This window comes from Zonotrichia leucophrys, chromosome 7 (assembly GCF_028769735.1).
Source record: "Zonotrichia leucophrys gambelii isolate GWCS_2022_RI chromosome 7, RI_Zleu_2.0, whole genome shotgun sequence".
NCBI classification, from domain to species: Eukaryota; Metazoa; Chordata; class Aves; order Passeriformes; family Passerellidae; genus Zonotrichia; species Zonotrichia leucophrys.
The window spans coordinates 5,530,409-5,549,933 of record NC_088177.1 but is presented as its reverse complement, the minus strand read 5'-3'; the positions used below and the strand labels follow the sequence as shown (position 1 = coordinate 5,549,933).

The 19,525-nt window shown below is 41.4% G+C and overlaps 1 protein-coding gene across 1 annotated transcript in view; it reads right to left on the bottom strand.

Moving 5' to 3' along the window:
- Positions 1-19,525, bottom strand: part of LOC135450331 (von Willebrand factor D and EGF domain-containing protein-like) — a 171,261-nt gene that overhangs the window by 86,799 nt on the left and 64,937 nt on the right. The window contains exons 7-10 of the mRNA XM_064718392.1: positions 16,005-16,222; positions 12,923-12,996; positions 6,915-7,185; positions 3,609-3,787 (exon numbers count right to left, since the gene is read on the bottom strand). Coding sequence (XP_064574462.1) covers positions 3,609-3,787; positions 6,915-7,185; positions 12,923-12,996; positions 16,005-16,222 — 742 coding nt within the window. The remainder of the gene's footprint in view (positions 1-3,608; positions 3,788-6,914; positions 7,186-12,922; positions 12,997-16,004; positions 16,223-19,525) is intronic.

The window sequence follows — 19,525 nt, the reverse complement described above, 5'->3', positions numbered from 1 at the left end:
CTATCATATAAGCTGAGATGATTCTCTTCCCCCTTTTTAAATTTAGTCTTTAATGATGGGTGAACTTCTAGAGACTTCAGTTTGAATAAACAGCTATGATTCAAGCTTCTTCAGAAATCTCATATCTCTTATTATTGATCTTGTTTGTGCAGCACAAGAGGAATCCTAGAGCTTCACAGGAAAGGATATGTTTCTTGTCCCAATATTTTGCAGCATGTCATTACCAGACAAATTTGAAAGAGCACCAAAAATTAAAATGATTTTGGCATTATTTTTGTCTTACAGCCAGAATGTTGGGGTTTCAGGAAAGGGAAAGCATTTGCCAACATATTGGAGCCAAACACCAGATACTGTAGTTGGAAACTGTAATTGCCTTTATCCAATTTGTTAGAAATACATTTTAAATGGCACATCTGATATTACCATTTTGATCATTGACACAATCATGACTTTAAAACAGAACATCTCAGTGACAGTGGGAAAATGAACCTATTTCTCCTCCTGAAACATGAGCACAAACATTTATGGAACTGTTTTGCCCAAAGTGTGGGCTCAGCAGGAGACAGTATGAGACAAAAGGGTGGTTTTCATGCTCATGGAAATGCACAAGCTGTTCTGCACTTCACTATAGTCTAGGAAAATAAAATGGTTTTGGTGATTGAGAGATTTGTCCTTTGAACAAAACATTTTAGTGTCTGAATGAGTGTCCTTCACACTCCAACCCTCTGGTTCTAATAGAGGGGTTATCTGCCCCTGAAGCTTCCCTGATTCAGCATCAAGTACATTTAAATCTAGACTAGGGCAGCAGAAGAAGATCCTAATTTGATATAATACTACATAAACTAGAGGCTATTGTAAGTATTATTTATTTAATAAAAAAATAAATCAACCACATAAACTGGTCCAGAATCGGGACAGAAACTTAATGCACCAATGAAAATTTCACTAAAATGAAACTCTTTTGCCTTGATGTCTTACTGAAACAAAATCCTCTGTTAATCCCACATGAAACCAATTACCTTCTTTTGGTCAGAACACAGAACAGAGGTGTATGGTGTGGAAAGAATGGAAACCCCACCTTCCTCACAGCCACTCACATACAGCTGCTCCTCAGTGAGCTCAAATGTGCCCTCTGTCCCTGCATGAGGTGACCAGACTATCATTCCTCTGAGCCACCCACTATAATCCAGGAAGAACTAAAGAATTTTTTTTTTCATCCAATTGCATTGGATTCTATTATAGAGAAAGTGTTCAGAATTTAACAGCATTTCTGCTGGTCTCTTGGCGTATTTTTAAATGTCTGAAGATTTTATTTTTCCTACTTAAATCACATGTTTTAAAATTCATCTCTTCTCTGGTTTCTATTTAGTGGCTGGGAAGCTCTGATGTTGTTTTACTGTTTAAAAGTTGTGTTGGAAAGCTGGTGTGTAAAACTGATCTGTGCATGCAGGGCCCTGCAGCTGCTTGAGAGGGGTGGGAGCCAGGGAAAGCTCTGAACTGCCAGATGGTGGGCACTCAGATGGCTTCAGGTGCTGGAGAAAGCCTAGCATGCTTTCAGGGTTATTTAAAATGAAATTAAAAACAGCAGCAGAAAAGTCACCCTCCAGGGTTTGTTTTTTACTGGGCTGTTTCTCAGTGAGTGGATCAGAGAATGATCCAGTCTCCTTTGGAGGTGACCTCAGTTTCTCTGTTGGTTTGGTTTTTCTACACAGGTTCTGAGGGGTCCTTGAGAATCCACCCTTGGGAGCAGTGCAAGATGAAACTCACCACCCCTCCTGCCCTTCTCACTTAGCAGGAGCTTCTGCCTTCCCTGAAGAATCCTCATCACACAGCCCTAGAAAACTCCTCAGTGTTTCATAACTAAATTCCTTTGCACTGTGCTTTGGCTTCAGCTTTTTCAACAAAATTGCTTTGAGCAAGTTCTCCTATGGACCTTTTAGCTTTTTTTTGGGGCAGTGAGTTATTGGTTGGTTCTTGCACCAAGCTATTTCTCCATCTGCCTTCCCAGAAGCAATCTCTGACTGATTACCCCATTATTAGGATGTTAATGATGGCTGTTGAATTCTAAATAGTGGAATTTATAATGACAGGCCAAAATAGAGATTAGATAGCCATTACTTAGGCCCACTGAATTGAACTAAAATATGACAGAGGTGCTTGTTTATTTTCTGAAGTGTAAGAAGTCTAAAAATTCATTGCTCCTATAGGACTGTGCTGAGCTCCCATGTACAGATTAAGTGCTATGTTAATGTTTTGCCTTGTTTTTCCTTACTTCACAAATCAGGCTACACAAGCAAGCCCATTTTGGTTTTAGGAGCACCTATTAGGCATGTTTGAAGTTCAGCAACAGGAATTAAAATGTGGGATAGGGATAGGGACAGGAGCAGGGATAGGGACAGGGACTGTGACAGGGAGATGTCAGAGTTACACTCCTGTCTCTGTTTCCAGATATCTGTCCCAGAAAGTACAAGTTTTCAGAGCTCACTGTCATCATTAGTAGAGTTGATATTAGGTTTTAGCATGGTACATGTATTACCAGACTTTGTCAAAATGTAACATTTAATCTATACTCACATGTTGTAATTAGCATTCAGGAATAAAAGAACAAGAGAAATACGAAACCCTTAATTAATCCCTATTGTCAACTACCTACATTTTCAAGGGTGGGTGAGAACTGCATTTTTTTTTAGCAGCTGAGAGGGATCTTAACACAGCTATTAACATGGCATCACTTGTGAATATAAAACTTCTCTCGGAAACTGCTGATGTGTTTTGTGCTGACTGAAGATTAAGCCCTGTGCTGCTGGGATGGAGATGGGTCTTCAGGCTTCTCTCTGAGGTTAAGCAGATCTCTCTGTCAGGCCATTAGGGGAGTCTGTAATGAAATAAACCCATCAAGGCCATTTGGAACACTGCTAAGTGTAAGAGCCAAAAAGAGGGATGCAGGACTCTAGGTGGCTCTCCAAAATGCACTTTATTCCATCCAAGAGGTTCCAACAGTCCAGGGTCATGGGTGACAGAGCTGTGCCCACAGCTGTCAGCTCCAGCTGCAGGCAGGCCAGGAGACCCCTTGGTTTTGGTTACAGTGCATTATATACTGTTCTTTGCTGAGCATCTTAATACTGTAGAACCAATCTATACCCTAACTATCTGTTATCTATAGCCTATCATAACTACTATAATTACCATATTCATGTTACTATTCTCCAATCACTAAAAGTTAGTACATTACATTTCAAGATAGAAGTTGTTTTTCAATTTTCTTGCAGTGGAAAGTTCTGAGACCTTTTTTCTACTTGCCACATTTGCTGACTTGTTTGCCTGTGCTATCTTTATGCTTGGTAAAAACATCTGCTTGTTTGAGGTGGGTTTATCCTTTGCTCTAAGCCATAAAACCCCCTTCTAACTAACCTACCATTTTCCTCCTTGGTTATCCAGTAAAACTGGCTCAGCAATTCTTTTCTTCCATATCAAAACTTGCTTCCATCTCTATTCCTGCTTCAGATTCTACATTCAAAAATCTTTCTGCTAAGCATCTGTGAGACTTTCTTGTCAAACTTTCCTCCTTCCCAACAGCTAAGAGCATCTCCTGGGTGGGATCTCTGTACCTCCACTGCTCTACGAAGTCTTCCTCAGGCACGTTGTTGAGGTCGTTGTGAGCCATCCCATCAAAGAGGCCGCACAAGCCCCGGGTGCTGTTGAAGTCCCTGCCCGGTGTCCTCACTGTCACTCCCATTCCCTTCTCACTCAGGTCTGCTCGAACAAATGCCCCAGAAGGGAACAGGATCTGAAGAGGCAGAAAAACAAACAAACAAACAAACAAAAAACCCCACAATGAATGAAGCACTTACCAAGCTTTTTATGCAATAAAAAACGTCTCTTTCCATACACAAAAATTTCAAAGCAGGATGTTAGCGATGGCGGAGGTAATTTAAGATCACTTAGAAACACTATAAATATTTATTTGTGCTATTATTTAGCTTGCTTTCAGATTCCATGGCATCCATATCTGATGGTATTACATAAATAAATAACTCCATGAGTACTTTCTTCTTAAATTGATATTTGCATCCATTGAAGTTTTCCCAGTGGTAAGTTACCAGCTAATTTTTGAAGTGACTTCCATGACAATAAGGCCACCCTTGTGTCTTTTATTTTAATAATTTTATAATAATAACTTTTTTTTAGAGAAACTGCCAAGATTGAAAAATATCTTTCTTCCTTCTGAACAACTGTTTCATTTTCCAAGGCCAGATTATCCAGGAAATGATTGTGTTTTAAAGTGGATAAAGCAATTTTCTCATTAAAGGACTAGTGGTAGGCTTACACTGACCTTTAAAAGGATAAAAAAACCTAGCAGGGTTCAAAACAAGAAGTAACTGTGTGGATAATGGATTTTTCAGATTGATTTACTAACCAAATAATAAAAATGAAAAAAAAAAGCAAAAAGAAAGTATCTGTTCAGCTGATTTTTTTTTTGCTGTATTTTTACAGGTTAAAAAAAAACTATTTGAAAATTTTCTGAGCCTGGAGAGGGAGCAGGAACATGCTATCCTGATAAGTAGCATTAATACTTTCTTTTTATCCAAAAGTAAACATTTTTAGTTAATCTTAAAAAATACATTAGAGTTGCAAACATCTCATTATAACAATTTCAAAAGAATTGTTTTTCTTTTTTAAGTGGCCCCTGCCAAAATATTATTTATTCATCCAAATAATGTCCTTTGTTTTCCTTTATTTTGGGTGGGGATTTTCTGGGCCCTTTGAAGTTCCTCCCCATCAAATCTACTCATACCTTTGAAGGTGTAACAAGCTCATATTTTTATTCTTGTGCTTGAATCCAGGGTTTACTCAGAGTTGGCTTTCACTAAATTATAATTCTGCCCATTTCATTTCCACATTACTTCAGGCTTTTTCTAGAGGTCTGCATGTAAAACCCTTGCAGTCAGAACTGCCTGAGCTGCTCAGACTTCTGCGCTGTCCAGATTAATATTTGGATTTATTTTGGGAGTTGGGAGGGCTCTAACCTTTCCCCATCCTGCTGCCCTGAGCAAGGCATCCCACCCGGATTTAATGCTGCTAATTGAGGCTTCAAAGGAGGTTTTTTGAGCCCTCAGTTTGCAGAGTTATTCAGTGATTTCCTACTGGAAGGTGCCATTTTGTGTGACCCAACCCCATTCCGATCCTCCTTGAACGTTGTGGGAGCCAGTGGGAGCCAGTTCCTGAGCTGCATGAGGATAATGATGGACAAGTGCTGGGAGGATTGGGATGCACCCCACTCAGTGGTGTGCTCAGGGATCTTGATCTCTGCTGCACAGTTCCTGTAGATTCCCACTCACCTCGCAGCAGGATCCATATTGTGTCCCCAGCCTGCCCTGATTTGTTTCCCTGAGTTTTACCTCAGGTGTAAATGAGAGTAGGGATTCCTCACTAAGATTATCCTGGTAATAAAACAGTAATTATATTGCATTCAGTTGCAAAATGAAATGACAGCTTGATTCCTGCTTTTTCTCTATTCTATAATTAACAGACTTTCAATTACTGCCTTCCTGAGGTCTATTCCAAGTGAGATCACAAGGAGAACCAAGCACAGGCACTTCCTGCATCATTCTGGCTCTGCTGTGGACCGATCTTCATCCAAAGCATTTCATAGCAATAAGTCTTGATGATACAACTCTAGGATAAAATTATCTTCTTGGCCATAATTTGCAGCTCTTTTCTTTACCAAAACCCCTCGTGCAGCCTGCTCTTATTTTTCCAGTGATTTCAGTCTATTAGTGTGGATAAGCAAGTCGTGGCCATATATTTGTTTAGGCAAATGCTTTATGTTACAGCAAATGTTGCACATTTACAGCCCATTTTCATAGCTTTTGGGGGCTCTCTGGCTCTGACTAATAGTATCTTACTGCTCCACTCATAAACTCCATTACTCTGCTACCTGTGATCTTTTCTTGCATATTTATGTCTTGAGCTCTGCAAAGAAATTTGCTTTATGTGATGTGGTTGGGTAGTGCCCGGCATAAGCAAACATGGAGTGCTGCAGAGAGTAAGCAGTGCTATCAGAGCTTCGCCAAAAAATTTCCAGAGGCATTTGTTTTGTTTGGTTTTACACTTTGCTAAACCAACACTTTAATCAGCTACTTCCCTGTCTCTCTTTTTGCTGCAAGCACTCTGATGGCTTCAGATATTTTCATAGCAACTGTTGGAACCCAGGACATCCCTCTGTGTGCCCTGGATGGCTCAAGCCCCTGCCAGGGGGCTCAGAGACCTTGGCATGAAACCAAAGACACCTGCAGCTTTGATTTTAGCCCATGGAAAAAATAAAAATTCCCAACCTTATATGAGGATTCTCAAGCCATGAGAGTTTAAGTAAAATGATAGTTAGTTTGTTACAAGAGAGAAAAGTAGAATTTTGAGTTTTTAGAATGGGGGTTCAGAAGCCAAGATGGAGGGATTTGGGTGTGCCTTGTCCTTATTCTTTATTCTTCTTAGCTTCCATCTTCTGGGTGATGGTGGCACTTTTGGATTGGTTTAGAGTAGAGACAGAGATTGTCTAACATAGGTGATAGGTATTGGGAAATTATTGTAAATGATGTGCATGTAGTTTGTAGCATATAAAGATAACACTGCCTCAGGGGTGGTCAGTGTGGCACAGACTGACTTGCTGGACAGACCTCAGCAGGTCAGGAAAAGAATGTGTTAGATAACAAAGAATAAACAACTTTCAAAACCACAGCTGATGAATCCTGCCTCCTTCTTCGATCTCGGGGCTGAGAAAAAGAGATTTTCTAACACCTCAGGGTCATCTCAACCACAAAAAACCTGAGAGCAACTTCATTGATAATTCAGAAGTATTAAACCCGTGTTCTCAAAGCGCAACCGCCACCAGAGCGCTCAGCCATCCACGCACATACTGTTATTTTCCTGCCTCCGTAAGACTTCAGGATCTTGACTTGTGGCAATGCCTCGGTGCTCTTGACGGTCAGCTGGGGCCTGCTGTGCTGAGAGTGGCCATTGCAGGTGTCCAGCACCACGGTGTCACCCCCTTCTCGTGCAGCCACGCCGCAGTTGCAGGCGGTGGCGGAGCGGTGGCCGCCACAGTCCCACTGGCGGACGTGAACCTCAAACGCCCGCGACTCGCTGCGGCTCAGCAGGAACGTCCCGATTTTATGGCTGTCGTAGCGCCTAAACCACCACAAAAAACCAAAACCAGACAGGGTTAGACACCCTCAGTGTTGAGAGATCGTTGGCAATTGCACAGCAGCGCTCCATCATTAGAGCAGAGCGCTGGCTGGCCTTGAATGATGGAAACGCGCACGTGGGGAGGAGTTTCTCTGACTCTGTATCCAAGGGAACGCCGCGGCAGTTGTTGGCTGGAAGAGCCTAAGGATTCCTGAGAAAAGCAGGAGTTGTGTCCCAGCTGCTGCCATGGCAATGGGCATGGATAAAAAGGGTAAACATTTGATATAAAGCAAATGGGGAGAAGTTTCCTGACTCCAGGTCTTAATGAATATACTTTGGTTCTAACTGGCTGATTTTAGCGTGTGATGTTCAAAGGGAAATTAGCGCTCAAATAACCTCTTCTGTGACTAATCACCAAATTGTACAAGTCTGGCTGTGGCTAGGTGAAAGCTTCCTGTGAAAATCTGGGATTATACTGAAAGCCAGCTAAAATGAAGTTTGTTCCTCCCCCTGCAAGACTTGCCCCTAAGCACAACTTTCACACTCACTGGATCAGCAATCAGCGTGGAGAGCAATTTAGCATTTTCATTCTTTTCTGTAAGGGACGTCCCTGCTCCATGTGGGCGAGGCCAAGAGCAGGATAACTTTAACAACTTTGCAAGTTCTTGGCCTCTGCATGAACCTTCTGGAACCTCATGGATTTCCACCACAGAGGCCTGTGAGAAGATCCTCTTCTGCTTGCTCTTTGTGCTCTCACTCCATAAACTTGTCTCATTCTCCCTCTATTTTATGCTGTTATATAAAAGGAAATAGTAGCCATATACTTAATATATGTTGTTGATGTTTTCTTCCTATAAGCCAACAGCTTCCATCTTTAAAAACAATGGATTATTCTGCTTTCTTTTAAGGCACTGTGATTAGTTTTAAACTCAATTTTTATGAAATTAACTAATGTGGAAACTAAACTATAATCTTATAATAATAAGCTTTATTATTTTCTACAATAAAAAAAACTTTAAAAGGCATGTAAAAAATGCTTCTGCTAAATAACAGGATTATTTTTTAAACAGTGCCATACAAACATTCTCATTGTTTCAGGCCATTAATGTTTCTTACGCAGAGGAGCAAATGGCTTATGAACTGTGACTTTTTTACATGTATATTTCTGTTTTGTTCCTCTTCAGAAAAAAAGCTATAGATAACTTTGTAGCTTAAAACATAGTAAAAAATTTAAACTCCAGCTTCTTTTCTCTGATAGAAAACACATCTGTCTTTATCTTTCATCTTGAAAAACTTAGTTTGGCCATAAAGTGATAAGATTTTGAATGGTTTTTTCTCATCGTATTTTCTAATCAGATACATAAATCCTGTATTACACTGCATAGATGCTGCTACTAAGATTGATCAAAACTGAGGACCACATAAAAAAATAGATAATCTCTTTAAACCTCTAGTACTTGCTCCATTTGGATATCTTTGTGGGGGAGAAGGAGGATATTTTATGAGAGCACCTTCCCCAGTTTTCCTTCTACAGGAACAGCTTAGAAGGAGAGGTGTTTAAGGAGGCTGATGGAAAATCAGGCATCAGATTGGCTGTACCCAGACTAATCATCTCTGTCTGATAGAGAAGGCTCTTTTTGCATATGCATATAAATGTCATTGCAGTCAGGGGAGCTATTTATTGCTTAATAATCACTGACAGTGGACCCAATCCAACCCTCCTGGAAGTCACTCTGAGTCCTTCAATTAAGCCATGGCAGAGATTGCACAGCACAAACCTGCACCGTGCCTAAATCAGAGCTTTCAGGAGCCTTCAAATCAGTTGGATGGATAATTGGATGTAGTCAGGTAAACTACTGTGGTGTTTACACAACTGTAATTGTGATAATGATTCTTTGGACAACCTTGGAGTTGCTTGTAGTACTAAATGCTTGAAGTAAGCTTAGAGCAGCTTTTACAGGAGGGTGTTCTGTGGGTTCCTTGTGAATCAGGCACCACTGTTTGTGTCTAAATCTCCCTCCACAGTGCCCTTCCCCACCCTGTTCCCCTGAGAGCCTGCAGCAATGGGCAGATGGGGTGAAAAGGGGTTCCCTCCCTCCCTCTCTGTGTGCCTAGATTGTTTTCCAAGGGGGGCAAGTTCTTGTCCTGGCACGAAGTCATGGCTCGAGTTATGCTCTTTATTTAGTAATTATAAAACACTTCTGAATGCTTGGTTATGGCAGTGAGGTTCTACAGGAATAATTTCTGCTGGTAAATCATAAGAGAGGGACAGATATATGTAAACTTCTACCTAGTAGTGCTCAATTAACTCATACCCTGGTCTTTCTCTTCACCAAGCTGCACTTTCCCTTTGTATTTATTCAGTGTGGTCATTCCTGAAGATTTTCCACCACAGCTTTGCCACAAAATGATTTGCTTTTTTGGCATGACCCTCCAGGCTCCTTCTTTCCCTGCTACTAGGAACAATTTCATGGCAGACTTGACCCCATGAAGAGCTGGGTGATGCTGAAGGACGTTCTCTGCTCTCAGAGTGTTCATCCCATCATGTTGCTCTCAGAGCAGATGTTGGGTTATATTCAGCAGGCACTGGATGCCTGGGGACAGCTAAACTGCTGCAGACTATCCAAACCCCAGCACCTGGCAGGGCTGCTCATGCCCAGGACTTTGCTGTGGGCTCCTATGATGAAAGCAATTAAAGCCAACCAGCAAATGGTGCCATTTCCTTGGTGATAATATTGTTGGGATGATATAGATTAGTGAAAATTTTTGAGAAGTCTGAAAAATCTTTTAACATTTTTTTGGTTAGGTAAAATGCAAAATAACATAAATGATGTATATAGTTCCCCAATCAAAAGAAATTCCCCTTTTTACTTTGTCCTAAAAGGATTTTCTGCATATTTAGTTTTAAGCTAGTACTTCATATTTAAGAATCTGCGATTTATGGCATGAAAAGCTTTTATATTTATAATGTGCCATAACCAGTAATGAGGGCTATACTTTTGCTTTACCAGGCTTTCACATTTGTTTAATTTAGAAGGTACTTTGCTATAAAAGGAAGTGCTCTCTCTGGATTTTAGCTGGTATAATTAACGTTATTTCACATCTACGCTCCAATATACACAAATTGATTGTGCTTATGCTGTAAAATATGACACATTCTTCTTTGATTTTCAGTCACTGCCTTTGGTGAAAAGAACGAACAGATTACAAGATAAATATTCCTACAGACATGTATTAGCAGGAGGCACAGCAAAGGGGAGTGCTATTAAGGAGTGGGAGTTGGGTATTTCAGTTGTCTAATGAATAGCTAACTACCTCAGATGTAACGTGAGCTCACCATGTCAGATTAAAACCATTGGAAACATCACAAAAAAGTTAAAAAATTACATTGGAAGTGGCCATTTCAGTAAGAAAATTGTACTGCCAATGAGAAAAGCACTTCCAGACTTTTGATTTTTGTACCATTTTTCAATTTTAAAAATTTATTTAAATAACTATTTTTACTGAAGTTAAATTTTAAATTTTAATGATTTTCATTTAAATTTTGATACCACAAAAAGGTTCTCATTTCAAACACATTTTCCCTCCAGATTCCCTTACATGAAAACAGGGGAATACTTTCCTTCCAGACCTCTGTGTCAGCCTTTGCCTCCAGATTATAGTTTTGTACCCGGACAGAAGCAGGAATTGCTTTCCTCACTCCTTAAAGACAGAGCTTTAAAATCATTTGCTAACGTGGTAATAAGTTTTTTTGGATAGGCAGTCAGAGAAGTAGCTTAACTGATGTGTAATAAGGTAGCCTAATCATTATAATAATTGAAAGAGAAATTATTTACAATAATAAATGGGAATATAAGTAGGAGTAATGGGACTGTGAAATGATGGGTAAGAAACTTGGCTGAATACCAAGAAGTGATACATCTTAGGGAAATAACCTGGTTATTGAGATGGACAAAGCCCCATCAGCGTGGCTCATTTAAAGCTGCACTGGACAGAGCAGGGGTGAATGTCTGCCTGTCCACAATGCAAAACCTGCAGCTTTTGAGGGGCCAAGTGATCCTGGGTTTTTCCTTGTTTGAGTTTGTGTGACTCTGAGGCAGGATGACACAAACAGATGGGCTTTTCCAAACTCCCTGGGTCAAAACAGGACATTAATTACTTAGAAGCATTTCTGTGTGATATCAACAATAGGATTTAAAAGTGAGTTATTCAAATAAAATTGCTTTATTTGGTTTTAGACCTTTTATTTTTTTTCATGGAAGCAGTGCAAAAATGTGCAACATGGCTGGAAGGGTATCCCCATTCCAAGACGTACTTTCCAGCTATTTATAACTCCCAAAACACAACAATCTGACAGATCACTGCCTGTTCCCAGCCCTAAATCAAAAGGGAGTATTTTAGAATATAAATGTATGGAGAGGTTTGAAATAATGCTCTGATCTAGTTTAATATCCCAGAGTTGAAATAATTGCAGCTACATGAGGTATGGGAATATCTTTGAACTTCATGCAGTGCTAACGAAGCTTCCAAAGCAAGAAAAGCATCCAAACTTGTATGAAACAAGTTCCTGGCCACATTTAAATGCTGTTCAACAAAGCAGAAGGGGGTCTGGGAAACCATGGATAAGCAGAGTTATCTCCTATCTCAGAAATTACATGAAATCTTTGTTAGAAGCAGAAGTGTAACCTTTAATGGAGTCACTGCCTTTCCTACTCACATTTCAGCAACTGATTTCTCCAGCTTTGCATAATTTCAGATGCCACCTCCAGAACATGTTGGACTGAAATTGGGATGTCAGGATAGCAGAAATTCCCACCTGCCAAGCCCTTGTGGATGCTGTTCACCCAAAGTCATTGCCTGTGCCATCAGGAGGTCAATGGCAGAATGACAAAATTGGAATGTCATCTGAAATATTTACAACATTGGATCAAATGTGCCAGGTGCAAATTTTAAAAGCTTTCAGTGATGACAATTAGCTGGGATAAATAGATTAATGAATGATTAGGGGAGTTAAATGTGGAAAAGTTCTGTATAGTTCAGGCTATCAAACACAAAGGCACCACTTTGGCTCAGTAAGTCTTTAAGCAGCTTATTGCTGGGTAATACAGAAGGACATTTGGACACTGCAGGAGGATGTACAACTTTATTTTTGCATCCTTCTCCTGATATTTGGCACTAATAATTTCTGCACTTTTTTTTATCTGAGACGGTAGAGACATCTTTTTGGGTTTGCTTATGATTGTCAACTCCAGCTGGACATAAACCAGCTCTGGAAACAGAAGAAATCAAGAGCATTCCTCTGATGAGTGACTTTGCAGTAGATGTTGCTAAACTCCTGTGGAGGATGTCCCTGTGTGCTGTGCTGCCCTGGTGACATAATGTGTCACTTGAGTGGCACTGGGGCGTCACTAACACAACAACTTGTGCTGTAGACGCCCTCACAAAGCCACTGGTGATGGTTCTATATTAAGAACATTTTGGAACCTGACCTTTGCCTTGTAAAAATTGTTCAGACTCAAACCCATTGCTTCTCAAGGATGAATCCATTTCTAGTCCTTTTGTTAAAAGGAGTACACAGCTGGAAGGAAACCACTCGTGCTGTTGAAGGAGAACATTCCTCATTGTGAGCAAACATGTTCAATGCTTTTTTGATATTCTAATGCAAGCCCAAATGCATGCCACATCCAGAAACTGATAACTGCAGTAATTGAGCCAAATTATTTCAAAGTAAAATACTCACCATCCATCAAATGTGATAATGTGTGGATCAGTGAAAGAGTAGCAGTTCCCTGTTGGGAGGTCTCGAACTGTGACCTAGTTAAAATGAAATGTGTAATGAATACAGTCTACACAGCAGTTTTCCTTCATTACTGTTCCTCAAAAAACATTAGGGGCAGGATTCATGGGTTTAGTACAAACTACAATCTGACTTCTGAAACATTATTGCAGATAGAGACAAAATGGGCTTTGCTTTCAAACAACAGAGTTTAATCATAGCCAATGAGGGAGTTCAAAGTTTTCCTGTTCATCTGATCTAATGTCTTCCTTTATCTGGTAAAAGCTGAAGTTCTTTATTAAAACTTTTTCTAAGGAGCAGATCATTCACTGAAATTACCAGGAGAATAGAGTGCTCATTAAATTGTACTAATTTTAATGCCTAAAGTATGGTAAAAAGGTATGCTATAATTAAGTAACATTAGCATGTTTTAGGACTAGCTGCCTGTCCCCTAATTTGACCTCAGATTTCCCATTACAGCATCTCAATGGCTGATTTATCTATTTGATGTGGATATTGATCAGATATTGATGAGGAGGCTCCAAATTACACTGATGTAAGTATGTGGGTGAAATAGGAAAGGATCTACTGCAGCTACAGAGATCTTTATCTGCAGCAGCCCTTGACTCCTTGGGCACCAGCTGGGCCACAGAGAGAGCCCTGGTGCCCTGCAGGGAGCAGATGTGCCTGCAGAAGCCAGGGGCAGGGCTCTGGAGCTGTAACACCTGAATCTCAGGCAGTGCTGGACCCAGGTCTGCTCAAGAGGGTGGTTTTTCAATGGCTGAGGGCTCTGCTGACCAGCTCCCAAAAATGCAGGACTGGGTTGTGTGGTGATTTGTGATATGAAGAGCTCCCCCAGTCATACTGGTGGGAGTGATGGAGTGTTATGGTTTTCCATTATCCATCCTGACAGACTGATTTCTTGGGCAGGGCTGTTAATTCTTTGCTCCCTCCCTGCCCATGAGGAGCCCAGAGGTGCACTTCATTTAGTTCTACCAGGATCCATGGAGCAGGGAAGAAGGATGGCTGCTATATCCCTGTGCAGCCTCTCAGTGACAAAGCAGAACCTGGCTTTTGGGAACAGGGGTGAAATTAAATAAATGAATTAGAGGGTGAAGATAGAACTTCAGTTCCTGACAACGATCCTCACCTGCAGCAATACATCATCTGTATTTCAAAATACCCCTTAACCATGACACAGAAACACTGAGATGCCCGCCTGTGTCTGGCACACCAAACTTTTAGAATGATGGTCTTGAGGACTGAAAAAATGAACTCCTCTTCGAACAACTTTTTGATCTGGGGTCAGCTGTATCATTTGGATTTATGGTGTGACATGAACTGTCTCAGAATTTTCCCATTTTCTCCACAGCCTCACACATCCTAAGTAAAAATTTAGCACAAACAAATCCACGTGCTCTTCCTGCTCTGTTCCTTCTTGCATGATATCAGCAGAAGACACAATTCCTGGTTGGAGGCAGGAGTAGTTTGCTGAGGAAATCCTGTTTACAGGTATCTAGATGTGTTAGGATGTTCTTCCCACCATTTCTGTTCAATTGTTAGATAAATCAAAAATATCTGAACAAGTCAGAAAGGTTAAAGATTATGTGGATTTTAATACACAGACTTTTTCTTGCTATGTTGCAAGAGCTATGTTACATTAAGGCCTCTAATTAACTGCAAAGCAGCAATGTGAAAATGGAGGGGAGGGAAGTATTGACTATTATGTTTCCATATATCAAGTTTTAACAGAGATAAATGGAATTTATTATTAAAATTGATTTATTCAATTTCACACTTGATACATCTTCATATTTTAATGACAGAATTTGTAATTCAAGAAAAATTATGAGTGTGTGAGTGCACGATGCTGAATTAGCTGTAATTTCTGGTTTAAGAATCTTAAAAAGAAGCCAGTTCTGGAGATAAAATGCTATACCCATGCTAGCCATTTTGCCTTTGAAGACAAAAATTCTTGTGGTCCAGTTTAATCTTTTTCTCTCATGACAAAATCCAAAAAAATTAGGGCAGGGAATTTGTGGATTTCACTGGGGGGTTGGTTTCAGTTACTTAAGATCTGCCAGCTTGGATGTGCCCCTGCTCTGAGAAATTCAGCTCAGTCAAATCTGTGCTCAGGTTAATTTTTTGGAGTGGTGGGATTACAGCTCTCAAACCTCCCAGCTGAGGTCCTGAAATAACTTCATGGAGAAAGGGCTGGTCTTTGCTCACCACATTTCTTTAGCCAGGCTTTCTACAGGGAAAATGTGGCTGGCCTTCCTGATTGTTTCTTTTTGTTGGTTTGTTTGTTTGTTTATTTTGGACATTTTGTAGTGGTATAAATGAAGAAGTGGAGCAGCCACGTGTCATTGAAAGTGTCCTGGCAATTCACAGCACAGTCACAAATTGAACATGGCACTGCTCAATCCTCTCTCTCTCCTTTCTGAGGCTCTGCCTTTCCTCTTCTTTTTCAGAAAATGTTCTCCAAACACTTGATTTCCCCCTCCCTCCTCCTCAAAAAGGTGCTCATTCCCCAACCCAGGTTCTCCCTCTCCCCTTTTCCAGTGGACAGGAGCACTCCTGGTGGCCTCTGTGTTCCAGCTCTTGGCCTTACTAATGTGCTGATTAATAATCAAACCTAAATCTGTCAAAGCACAGGCAATTCCATTTAATTGTCTTGGTGTGTAAAGTGACTGATTTGCTTTACTCTGCTGACAGAGGGCAGGGTTAGATCAGATATTAGGAAAAAAATTCTTTATTGTGAAGGTGGAGAAGCCCTGCCACAGGTGGCCCAGAGAAGCCGTGACTGCCCATTTCCTGGAAGTGTCCAAGGCCAGGTTGGATGGGGCTTGGAGCAACCTGGGATAGTGGAAAGTGTCCCTGCCCATGGCAGGGGGTGGAACTAGGTGGTCTTTAAGGTCCCTTCCAACCCAAATCATTATGACAATCATCCCTAAAATTTTATTTTCTTTGGAAAAAAAAGGAGAAAAAAAAAGGAAAGGAAAAAGAAAAGATGTGTCACATTTCCCAAGTGATTTCAGGACGTCACCTTCACATCCCTGGGTGTGTAGGCCCTCCAGAGCACATCCCCTGGCGCGGCCGGGCGGGCGCTGAGGCGGCTGACACGGTTCCCGTCCTGCGCGAAGTCGGTCACGGCTGTCACTGTCACCCTGGCTGCTGCACAGCTGCCCCCCGAGCACGGCCCCGGCTGCAGATCCACCTGGCAGGCCGAGAGGGCGATGTCTGGGGGCCCTGGGACCGGACTGCCTGGAGGGAACACCAACACAGAGTCTGACAAGAGTCAGCCAAAGTGCCGCCCTGTACCCTCCTCTGCTCAACAGAAACATTTCTCGTTCCAGGACATACACGCCTTGTGTCTTGGGTTGAAAGATTTAGCTGGGGTGTGTGTTCTATTGCCATCTGTTAGAGGTGGGGCAGTTATCTCCTGTTCATTGGGCAGTTTTCTTTATCTCTTCCACAGCCAATCCTCCCTCCAGGAATCCCTTGTTCATGGCCACTGCGTGCCCCTGCATGGCTGATCAAATGCCATCATCCCACTGGGAGATGCTCCGCCCAGGGGAGGAGCCAAGAATTCCTACCTGGATATAATCTGAGGGTGGGAACACTGCAGCAGCGTTTTCCTACTGCATTCCCAGAGGGAGCCCAGGCCCATCTATATCAGCCCTGGAGCTTCAGAGGAAAACTCCCCCCTTGTCCAGGATCCCTGCTCCAGCAGAACCACAGCTGGCACTGTAGGAGGGCTGAGCCACCATGGAATGGGACTATTCCACCACCCTGACACACAGGGGGGCAGCTCCTGTTCTGACTCTGGCAGTGGTTTGGTTGTATGTTGGTGTTTGTTGGTTTTTTATTTTTTTTTTTTTTGGTACTATTGCATTTGTATTTTTTTTAATTTTCCTAGTAAAGAACTGTTATCCCTATTCCCATATCTTTGCCCAAGAGCCCCTTAATTTCAAAATTATAATAATTTGGAGGTTTCCTTTTTCCATCTGAAGGAAGGCTCCTGCCTTCCTTAGCAGACTCCTGTCTTTTCAAACCAAGACACCTTGGAACCAGATGGGCTTTGCATGAAAGCACTTGTGACTGACTGAATCTGGCATCCCCCTGCACTCTTCACTGTGCTGCTTTTTTATCCCCAAAGTTTGCTAAAAACTCAGTGGTGTCTATTTTTCCACAGGTGCTAATATTTCTGGGACAATGGTGTTGTCTTTATGGGTCCATGCCCAGGGAATGAAGACAAGTCGTTGTCATGACAAAGAAAGAGATGGATCTGTGTTCTGGAAAACATTTCTCTTTCACTGTCTGGAGTATAGGGAGGTATCTGCTGGGAGTTATTTAATTTAAAGTAAACAGGTGTTTTGATGTGAAAAGGGAGGCTTCTCGAGTAAGTTTTTGGTGAACTGTGGATTCACAACAGCAAGGCAAATGCAGCAGGTCTGTATTTGTATTTTTTGGCTTAGTTATATTATTGTGTTTTGCTTTCAATCTGTAAAACAATGGTAGTTTTATTTGTGTCCTTCACAGAAGTATTGTGCTGATAAATTCACTAAAAATTTAGGAAAATAATAAGCTATGGAGATACTGGCTATGTGAGCATCTGTGGTGGGTAGAGAAATGATGTGTGGTGACAAAATCAGTGTGACAATGGCACTGCACATCATATCTTTCCTGAAGGGACACACAGCCAGAATGGCAGTGTCCACTTCTCTCAGGTGCTGACCCTTTCTGCTGAGGTTTCAGGTGAAGGGCAAACCTGGATTTATATTTCCATAGGTGTGTTTTCCTTTACACACACTGAATTATGGTAGCATTCAGTTCTGAGCCATCTGGTCTGCACTACATACAGTGTGCATTTTCTTCTCAAGGAGCCACTCAAGCTTTCATGGATCCTTTGGTTGATAGGAATTGAAACTGTGGTCCTGCTGAAGCCAGTCAGAATCTAAACGCTGATTTCAGGACTTACAGTGTTTCTTGAGGAGTACTTAGTTTTCTGTCCCAGACTGCTAATTATCATCAGATGAGAATAAAGTTCTAGAAATGGTGGGCATAAAATTAATCTGAGATGAAAACAAGTGATTTTCTGATATTAAAATAAGTGATTTTTATACCATTCTTCCCATTTGTAGAATTGCTTAATAATTTCTACAGATGGCATGAAAGAATTTTAAGATGGCATTTCTAACACAATCAAATAATCACTGTATTATTCCTTATGGAAAAATCTCATGAAATATAATTTAAATTAACCCTGTACAGTACTATGGGAACTGAACTAAAATCTACAGATATTAATGACATTTTATCTCTCATATCAAATCCTTAAAGGCTGCTTCACCTCACATCTTATAGGAAAGTCCTGGCTCATTTTCAAGGTTCTTGATTCAATTAAATTGGAGGTTTCCATGAGGAATAGTTATTGCCATTACAGCCCCATGAGCTGTGCTCAAAACCCAGAACAAAAGTTTAAAATCAAAGAAAATCATCTTGTCAAAATAGTAGCGATAAACTTAACAGGAGCCGAACTCCAGTGGCTCTGCTGTGCCTTGGCATTCATTATGATATTGTCTGAACTTGGAGAGATATTTCTGTGCTTGTAATTAGCTTTCTTATCACTTATTCCCTACATAATTAGCACAAGAGTGTAGTTATATGGATTCAGTCAGACAAGGAGCTTGTCAGTTAATTTATTTGGTACAAACGAATAGCAGCTGAAATGGTTTTTATTTTTAATTTTCAGCACTGTGGCCAGCACACATTTTTCAGAAGCCCGCAGTGTTCCTTCAGATAAACTAATGGAGCCTAAAGACAATAAAGGCTCAGAGCAAATGTGGTTGTGCAGACACCCAGCAGCAGATCCTCAGCCTTAAGTATATATAGATAGCTCAATAGATAACAGCCCAGTGTCATCATAGGAAATAGCCCCAGGATGGAGCAACCAGGGGCTAGAGCTGGGTCTAGTCTAAGCTGCAGAAATGAGTTGATCAAAACTAACAGGAATTTTCCACTTCAGTGACAACTTCCTTCAAATATGAGTTAATTGGAGGAGCTGTGCCTTCCTCCTGGCACCTCTTGGCACCAACACATCAAGCCCATTGACAGCTTGGAAATAGAGCTGCTTCTGCAAGTCCTGTATCCTCTTTTTCTTCCAGTCAAGCAAGACTGGAAGGGACTGTGGGACTGGAGGGGACCTTGATGAGGGGCCAGTCCCAGTCCAATGTGCTGAGCTCAGCCTCCCCCACCTGAGAGCTCCTGGCCCAGGCTCCCAGTGCCAGAGGGATTCTGAAAACCTTGATGGATGCCTCAAAAAATGTGAGTTAAACAAATGGCCTTGACTGGGACTCATTCCTATCTGGTCGTCAGTGCCTGAGCTGCTCGGGGTCTGTGGGGATGTCCCAGCACACACCAGCCCTGACATCCCAGTTTTTCCTCCACCTGGCTATGCAAGGAAATCCATTCCCATGAGCCCAGAGGACGTTTTCCTGATGGAGCAGCCCAGACTCCAAGCCAAGAGCAGTGTGCAGAGCAGAGCAGCACTGAGCCATGGAGAAA